Source organism: Nematolebias whitei, chromosome 6 (genome assembly GCF_014905685.2).
Source record: "Nematolebias whitei isolate Nwh7 chromosome 6, NemWhi1, whole genome shotgun sequence".
Classification (NCBI taxonomy): domain Eukaryota; kingdom Metazoa; phylum Chordata; class Actinopteri; order Cyprinodontiformes; family Rivulidae; genus Nematolebias; species Nematolebias whitei.
The window spans coordinates 30,070,399-30,080,187 of NC_056503.1; the positions used below are offsets into that span (position 1 = coordinate 30,070,399).

The window sequence follows — 9,789 nt, forward strand, 5'->3', positions numbered from 1 at the left end:
GTTTTTGCAGAATTCTCCATTAATCTATTTACACATTTTTATATGCATGTCATCTTATGCTCCCCTATTTAAGCCCATGTGCTTAACCCTAACCCTAACTCTATTCTCCTATTTCAATTAAACAACATAAAGAACAATAAAAAGTTGTCATTGCCTGCAACGTTGGAGTTATTTGAGCCACTGAACAACATTCCAATGTGAATCTACAATTGACTGTGATTCTTTATAAACTGGTTCATCAGGTGGGACGCTGGTGCTTTGGGCACACCTATTTCTGTGAACAGAAGAAAGATCAGCTGAGAGGATGGTGAAGGCTGGAGGAGGGACGTCCTAATGAAGTGGGAAGTCGGGCCTTCTTGTTAATGTTCGGTTGAAGACCTCTAACAAACATTCTATCGAGTACAACGGCGAGAAGAGGAAAGAAAATTAAGGACTTGGACGTTTGGATGCCATGCTCTGAACACTGCTCTGTAGCTAAAGTTAACCTGGAATTGAAAAAGCTCCTGCTACTTCCTCACACCTCCACTCTTCACATTCTGCAGCTCAAATCCCAATGGCAAAACGTGATCCGGTAAGTCTTTACATCTATTTTCCCCTAAGTTGAAAACCTTTTTAATATTCTGTCTCTTGGACTTTAGTTTGACTCCAAACTCAAAACAGTCTTCTGTATAAGTAAACTCTGTTAATCAGTGTCAGGCTGCAGCTCTTCATTCTTTGCTTGCTCTGTTTAAGTTTCTGTGCAGTCCATTAGGTTATAAACCTGTGCAGCCATTACGAGAGTAAAACACACCTTTCTGTCTCAGGCTTATACAAAACAAATTGTTTCTATTGATCTGACAAGCAGCAGGTGCTATCAGGCATATGTTTCAGTTTCAGTGTGGCACAGTTTTTATTTAAAATCTCTTTCATGTAGTTAAATGACAATACAGTATTTCAACTAAAAAAATTTTTTTGGAAGACATAAAAGTGATTTTCAGTTTCATGTCATTTATAAATGTATGTATGCGTTTGAATAGTTTATTTAAAATATTTTAAGAACGCTTAATTTAACAACAAAAAAAGTCTTGTGCGATCACTTGTTAAACCCTAATAACCTTGTAATAAACAAATCAGTAGACTAAAACTGTTAAAAACACTCTTATTCATTAAAAAAAATTATTTGAGGATGTTTCAAATGCTATGGTTTACTATATATAATATTTGAAGAGAAGTGCACAATGTACAAGAATTTAGGGAATAAAAAAATATCTGATTACAATTATTTTATAGCTGGAACTTGACTGATTTCTTTTAACCATGAGAGTGGAAGTATTACAAAGCAAAGCTTAAATGTATGTATGTCATAATTCTGTATTTGTACATCACTTGATCATAAAAAAAGTGTCTTGTTTCGTTGTTCCTTGTATTTTACCACAATGAAAGACAACAGACAAACTTTGCAACGTGATCAGGTACTGTAAACTCTTTTGTGAAAAATGATAAACCTCCACCTATCTCCCCCCAGCTTGCCTATAGAAACTGGGCTGTAACCTCATCTGCAGGGGCAGGTGCAAAAACGTGACATGCTTGGAGTACAAACTTTTGTGAAAAACAACTTATGAGTCCTCCTAAAGCTCCCTTATTTTGTGAATCTCACAGTTCATCTCTCTCCCTCCTTCCTGAGTTTATTCAAGCAAACTATAACGATGACGAACATAAAAAGAAGTTCCAACGTTGCAAAGAAATAAATAAAGATCTTGTACATCTCACTGAGGAGCCTCCAGATGAACAGCATTCTTAAATATTTTTATCCTAATAAAACAATCCGTTGAAGAGAAGATAAAAGACTCATCACAAAACTGTGTCATGACATAGTTTCACTCTGTAAATTATTTCTTGACAACAAACCTTCAATCAGGCCATGCCGTCGTTCAATTAAGTAAGTCACATAACATTCAAGTTCAGCCACATAACATACAATGCATTTTCTTTTCCAGTAAGCTCCATTAATGCCTTCCAGGAAACTTTCCAGTAAGTTAGCATGCAATATTGTACTTTATCACTGCATTATATGTATCCAAAACTAATATCCTAAAAAAAAAAGGTTTACAAATGCTTATTGTGCTCACAAGGTAGTAACATAGTCTGAAATGTTTAACATGACAACTCTAGATAGGTGAACAGATTTGGCAAGAAACTGGTCAGTTGTGGCTCTGTCAGCCTTAATGAATGCATAATAAGCAGTTATTAATGATTTATAAAGTGCTTTAAGACTTCTTTGACTCGGTATGGCATCAGCCATCTTCTATGGTGTTGTTTGTTGGAGCAGCAGCTTATCATCAGCTGAGAAAAGCAGCTAGATAAGCTCATCAAGAAGGCCAGCTCGGTGCTTGGATACCCCCTGACCCAGTGCAGGTGGTGGGAGACAGAAGGACTCGAGCTAAAATAACATCATTGTTGGACAACGTCTCCCACCCCATGCATGAAGCTGTTGCTGAACTGGAGACTCATTCAGTGACAGATTGCTTCATCCTAAATGCACAAAGGAGCGTTATGGCAGGTCCTTCCTCCCAGCAGCTGTTAGACTCTACAACCATCACTGCTCCCAACAAACTCAATAAGGATTAAATACATGCTGACCTCTGCTAAAACACACACTCTGCCTGTACTACTGTACTGTAAATAGTATCAATTATCAACCCTTATCAATGTTCCAACACATATTGAACATTATTATTGATATTGTTTATCTTATTTCTTTATATATTGTTTTTAACATTTAGGAACTTTTGTGTGAATCTTTTTATATGTTGCTGCTGTTACACTTGAATTTCCCATCCATGGAACAATAAAGGCTGTTTCTATTCTATTCTATTCTATTCTATTCTATTCTATTCTATTCTATTATATTATATTATATTATATTATATTATATTATATTATATTATATTCTTATAGGGGAATTAATAATGCATCTGTAAACTATTTATTAACTTTATTGTAGAGTGGTACCAATAATATTTATGAGAAATTTGTGTACGGCACAAATAATTAAAAAACAAAACAAAACGTGAATTTACATGACACTTAGCAGTATGTCTGTGAGTGTTATATACTTTTTGATATATTTATGGTGGGTCCACTTCCACAAATTTTGTAAAAAAAACAACAACAACATAAACAACAACAAAAGAAAAGAATAAGAACAAGTGAAGAGGTGTTGTCTTTGATAACATTTTCATTCCACTTGTACACAATAGAAATAATAATTAACTCACAACCAGGTGAAATAAGCACAGCACAGCAACTTTTTATTAAAGGTGTCAGAAACAAACATCAAAATTATATTAATTTAAACAAGTAGTTTAAAGTTGTGGATGATACAGTATATTGTCTGATTTAAGTTTGTCTAAGAAAGAAAAAAGTTTTAGTTTCAGGGTTTTTTTTTACACATAAGGAAAAAAATAAATGAATAAAAACATTGAAACTTTGTTAGCTAATCTCATGGCTTTTTATTAACTTTTTTGGGGGGTGACAGTAGCTAAACTTCAACTATTTTCAGAGAAACAGGATGTGAATGTCGACTGAGGAACACAAACGCATAGTCGCTGTATAAAATGACAAACAATGAGTTCATAACTTTAACAAGAAAAGAATCTGAAGAATTTGTAGCGTTTGTTTATTCCACATCATTTCAGTGAGTTTCAATCAGAACCTTTGCCCAGCCTTGTGTGACTATCTCCTCCTAAAACCTCAGTTTTAGCTGCCTTTCTGCTCCATATCACCCATTTGTAAACTATATTTACTAAAACAAACACTGATTAGGTTGTCTTATCACAAGTTCCAGACACATGACAGAAAACAGATAAAAACAAGGTGTGAATAATAGAGAGTGAAGAAAAACAGAACAGAAAAATGAGGAAATGAACTCAAATCTGAACTTTTCGGCTGTCAAAACGAACAACTGGTAATTTTGCTTTAAGTTTATTACCTTGGTGAGGAATTAAAGATGACTTGGCTGTTGTGTTGTAATTGTATAACCATTTGTTGTTGGCTCAGTCTTGGCAACCAAACAAGTGATCAGTCCAAATTAAATGCCTTTTGTTTTTGTTACGGTAATATGTGGAGCAGGTTTCCCTAATTTAAAAACAAATTATGGACAAAGGACAAATACTTCTCTTTAAACCGTGTAAAACACTTAAAGAGTGATTTATTTTCCTGTTAGTGTCACAAGCGGTGGATTAATGTCGAACCCAAGCGCAGGCAGACCACGGAGACTCGGAGAATAAATAACTAAAACTGTTTATTCAATAAAACAAAGAGCTGGCGTAGCAGCAACATTTTACAAGATAAACGAGAAGACACTGAGGGAGGACCACACGAACGTGGAATCATATCAAGACAGTGCCAGACAACGAAGAACAGGAGTCACAGACTTGTATACAGAAACACTGACAAGAGACTAAAAACATCTGGGACAGAAAATAGGTGTAGGAAGCAGGGACTTGATTACATGACAGAGATGGTGAAGAATGGCAGGGAGCAGAGTCAAATACAAGGATCAGGAAAGGAAGTAAAGACAAGAGAAACACAAAGATAACAGACAAAAGGACAGATTGTCAGAGGTAGTTAAGATGTTTAAAGTTTGGTTCTAGAAAAGATATGAAGAACTAAAAAGTTCCTGGAGAAACTTTGATGGGCATTGCGACGTGGTCGTTATTTTAAAATTTTGATTTGACAGTAGTAGTTTGACAGAATTAAAGTCATTTTTTTCTTTTAAGCTATGGGGGCCATCTTGGATTTTTGACTTGAATTCCTTATGTGATTGCAAACATTCTCAGCTACTATCACACCAAATTTCAGCTTGATGTGTAAAAAATAGCTGAGTTGAAGCCATTTAAATGTAGCCTTGGTGGCCATCTTGAATTTTTTTTAAAGTTAATTATTTATTGGGTATTGCTCTCATCTACTACCACACCAATTTTCAGCTTAATATCTCTAAAATGGCTGATTTACAGTATTTTTCCTCTTTTTTTTTTTTAGCTCAGATGGCCAGCTTGGATATTTGATTTGCAACCAGAATCTATGAAAAATGAGTAATAAAAAATGGCATATTTGTTTGCAAATTACGTCGCCATGTTAATTCGAAACGCCAATAAATGTAATAACACACATCACAGTACCAAGCCAGTCGTTTTGATATAACTTGTGAGGGTGCACATTACGGTTCGGGCTGCATTAAACTTAAGTAAGATATAAAGTTAAGAAACCTTTGTCAGGTGGATAATAATATGTGGCTGCCTTACTAGGCAGTCCCCAATTAGGATCTTGTTGAAAATAGCTCTTTGAGTTAACAGTTAGAGAAACATTAGTGAACATCTGACCAGATGTATGAGATTGGCTAAAGCGCAGTCTTAACCTCGCTTTGACTAGTTGTAATTTTGTCAATCCGAATTAACTCTAGCTTTTCAAACTGACGTCCTTCGAAGAGTAATCTACAAAAGTTAAGATATGGCTGAACCTTTCCACTGAACTGAATTCCACTTTTCTTCTCAGGGCAAATACCCTCCTCCTCCTCGCTACTCTGTAGCTGTACACAGCCAGCCCCCTCTCACATCTAATGGACAGGGGTATGGCTCCTACCCAGAGGTGAATGGCATTTACCCAAGCCTGAAACTTTCAAGCCAGCCAAGTTACATCCCCCAGTATCCACCACCTGTGGTCGCTCCACAAGTCACTGAAATCGGCCCACGTGAGTGATCGATGCAGCCGCCCACAGCTGATAAACACAATCAACAAATGTGTGCAGCCCTCCAGGAACATTATGTTTTTGTTGTCGATTGTATTCTCTCTGTATGTATCCAGCCCCGAAGGAGAAAAAGAACTGCTGTGAAGAGAAAGCACAGATTTACAAGGTGACTGCAGCAGTCATAGTGCTGCTGGCTCTGCTGGGAGTTGGCATCTGGCTTGGAGGTATAGCACTTTTCGTACATGTCTAATCAAGATAATACTTAACATAGATATTGTTATTGAAATTATCTCCCAAATCCTTAAGTTAAGCTAACAAATATGGCATTTTATTATGTATCATTTTAATGCTCCTCTCATAAATGTGTTTGCCTACTTATATGACAATATTGATGTCTAATATGTCTATATTTGTTCCCATTATCATCTATCCTGCCTCATCTACAGTTTATTATGGCACCAGCACACTAAGAAGAGAGGTTTTCATCATACCTGACAATGAATACAATGGACCATATGGTGTATATCAGAGAGTGAATGACACCTGTCCCAGCAATTTTACTCAATGTGATGGTATAAAAGACTGTCAATTGGGCACAGATGAAACATACTGTGGTGAGTATGCTGACAAAGACTTCACCAGCGTGACTTTGGTGGAGGCTGGTCATAAAATGGCAGGAGCTTTGTCAAATGCTAATTAAACCAAGAACAAAACGGATGCAAGCAAAAGCTGCATAAGGATAATTTTTAAATTAAAACAGAGGGAGCCCAATGCAGTTGTGGTTTGTTAAATCTGCCTTATTAGTTTAGAATAAATACAAACAGGCTAGATAAAGAAAACGTTCATTTTTTTAAATTTTATTTTCATTTTCACTATTGTCTGTCTTAAGAGAAGCAGTGCATGTTCGACTGTTTATTTCCTCATCTTTTGCAGTGCGATTTGGTGAAGGCAACAGTCTGCTGGTCAAGACAGCTCAAAGAGACTTCCTCCCAGTCTGTTACAGTGGCTGGGACACAAACTATGCCAACCAGATCTGCTCTCAGCTTGGATTCAGACAGTAAATAGTTACAACTCATATATATATATATATATATATATAAAGTGCAATTTTATCAAATCTAGCTCAAGGTCAAATTAATTAAAGCTATTAAAAAAAAACGTAATGTAACAATTTTTCCTCTTTTCTGACCTATATATTATATCTCGCACATTTCAGTAAGAAACATTTCTGATAGTTTCCCGTGATCTGTTTTACCAGCAGCCACTGAGCACGGGGACTAGCACACACACATGCTCTTGTGTGTTTAGACTCAAATTGATTCTTCACCAAAACTGTTGAGGTGTCTCAGTTTGACAGGACCAAATTGAGGTTTCAGACCCAACCAGGCACTGATTTGATTAAACTGTTTCTGCGTTAGCCAGTTTATTTATTTTTTACTATGTGAATAACACTTCTTTCCATCTCTAGGTCCTTTTCATCAAATAAAATGAATTCCCAGGGTTCCCCTGGTTTGAAACTGAACAGTGGATCACCATCTTCTCTTATCCAAGCTTCAGTGGGCGTCAAGTAAATAGCATACCTTGTCACGTGCAGTCTCTTGGTTGGTGGTGCGTATTTGCTCTAACTGGTATGTGTGTCTCATTGTGGCATTTTGCAGCTCTTCCTGTCCAAACCAGGAGTCTGTGTCACTGCAGTGTGTAGGTAAGAAGCTTCCATCAGTTTGAATGATAAAACAGAAGCTCACATTTATTTTCTTTCAGTGTTTTAACTCGGTTATATGGTATCTGTAACTGAACAGACATGAGCATAAATTGCCTTACATCATGAATGGCCAAATTAGTGCTGTATATAGTCACTATGTATATGTGATAAAACCCAAATTACAGTTGTTTGTTAGTTTAAATCTGAAAAAAAAAAAAAAAAAAAAAAGACCAAATTAAAACCGTTATTTATAACTATAAGTTTACACCCATCAGGCTCTCTGTTAGGTACACCTCTGTAGTTGGACCTTGTTGCCATCAGAACCACCATATTTCTTTGTGGCATAGAGTCAGCAAGGTGGAAACCTTCCTTGGAGTCTTTAGTTCACATAGATATGAATGCATCACACAGTTGTTGCAGAATTGTCTGATGCACATGCATAATGCAATGGAAATCTTCTGTTCCAGCACATCCCAAAGCTGCCTCATTGGTTTGAGATCTAGAGACTTAGACTAGGCAGTTTTTTCAGTCTCCTATTGTGCAATTTGGTGTACCAGAATCAATTTTAGTCTCAATTTCCAGTCATTGGCTGAGACAAGTGGCACCCGATGCAGTCTTCTGCTGCTGTAGCACATCTGCTTCAAGGTTACACGTGTCTTCCGGCAAACCTTAGTTGTAAATGAGTGATTATTTGAGCTATTGTTGTACCAACATGTCACATTCAAAGTCACTTTAATTCCCCTTCTTCCCAATTGTGATGCCTGATTTGAACTTTAGCAAGTTGTGCTCATCATGGCTAGATGCCTACATGCATTGAGTTGCTGCTGTGTAATTGACTGATGAGCTTTTGGTTTGAACTGGTGAAAGAGGAAGTGAAAGTGCTATGTACTATCACTGGATGATCCCATACAATGATGAAATTTGGGCATTTATTCCATTGCACATGAAATACATGAGTGGAGAAGCAAGCAGCCATTTGAGTCAGGGAGCAGGTGGGGAATAGGCGTCCTGCACAAGGACACCATGACATATGGACATGATGGGGAATTGAACCTGCAAGTTTCCAGTTCCATCAGTTGCACTGTCATTGCACCTCACCATAATATGGTGGTTAACCTAAAATGGTGTAACTAATAAAGTGGCTAGTGAGTGTATGACAGATGTTTCAACAAAACTAGCTTTTATAAGAGTTTTATTTTTATGTTGCTAACCTAGAGTACCTTGTAATATTTCTTATTCTCAGACTGTGGTAGGCGGCCAGCTATGTCCCGGATCATTGGGGGCACTGCAGCCAAATCGGGTGAATGGCCTTGGCAGGTGTCACTTCAATTCTTACGACACCACACCTGTGGTGGTAGCTTAATCTCACCTGATTTTGTTGTGACTGCGGCTCACTGCTTCCCAAGGTGAGTGTTTCAGAAAGAAACTGTGCAATTATGAAGTTTTATATTTGTTTTCTGACCATAAATAAAAAAAGTCTCATTAATCCTAAAAGTTGAATTGCAACACAATTTATGTTGAACTTAAATTAACTCATTACACATCAGCTACTTTATAGTTATCAGTCTCTTTTTTTATGATTGTGGCAGCCCTGAATACCGCCTTGCTCAGAATTGGAAAGTTTACGGTGGATTTATGTCTCTGAATGATCTACCATCTCCCTTCTTGGTTGAGAAAATCCTAATCAACGAGAATTATAACAGCAAAACCAATGACCAAGATGTTGCTCTGCTCAAACTCAAATATCCAGTAACTTTCACTGGTAAGTCTTTACCTTATTAACAATTTTTGATTTAGTCTGATACCTGCCCTCTGCACATAACCACTCATCAGCTATAAGAATAGTTGTTGTACAGGACTCTGACTCTGTTTGTTTGTCAGAAGGTGCAAGGTTTGGTTTGGCAGCACTGATTTAATGCCACCAAAACAACACTGACACATTCATCCATCCATCCATCCATCCATCCAGCTATCCATCCATCCATCCATACATACATACATACATACATACATACATACATACATACATACATACATACATACATACATACATACATACATACATACATACATACATACATACATACATACATACATACATACAGACAGACAGACATACATGGAGTAATTAATTGACCATTCATTCATTGATCCATTGATTGACCCATCCATCCATCCATCCATTCATCCATCCATCCATACATGCATACATACATACATACATACAGACAGACATACATGGACTAATTAATTGACCATTCATTCATTGATCCATTGAATGACCCATTCATCCATCCATCCATTCATCCATCCATACATACATACATACATACATACATACATACATACATACATACAT

General features: G+C 36.8%; 1 protein-coding gene across 1 annotated transcript in view; it reads left to right on the forward strand.

The window, feature by feature from the left end:
- The first annotated feature begins 523 nt into the window (after window positions 1–523).
- The window catches only part of tmprss13a (transmembrane serine protease 13a), a 12,008-nt gene continuing 2,742 nt past the window's right edge, over window positions 524–9,789 (forward strand). Inside the window, exons 1-9 of the mRNA XM_037678170.1 lie at window positions 524–571; window positions 5,536–5,731; window positions 5,845–5,952; window positions 6,175–6,342; window positions 6,662–6,785; window positions 7,197–7,295; window positions 7,387–7,430; window positions 8,674–8,836; window positions 9,020–9,192. Of these exons, the coding sequence (XP_037534098.1) occupies window positions 554–571; window positions 5,536–5,731; window positions 5,845–5,952; window positions 6,175–6,342; window positions 6,662–6,785; window positions 7,197–7,295; window positions 7,387–7,430; window positions 8,674–8,836; window positions 9,020–9,192 (1,093 nt within the window). The 5' untranslated portion in view covers window positions 524–553. The remainder of the gene's footprint in view (window positions 572–5,535; window positions 5,732–5,844; window positions 5,953–6,174; window positions 6,343–6,661; window positions 6,786–7,196; window positions 7,296–7,386; window positions 7,431–8,673; window positions 8,837–9,019; window positions 9,193–9,789) is intronic.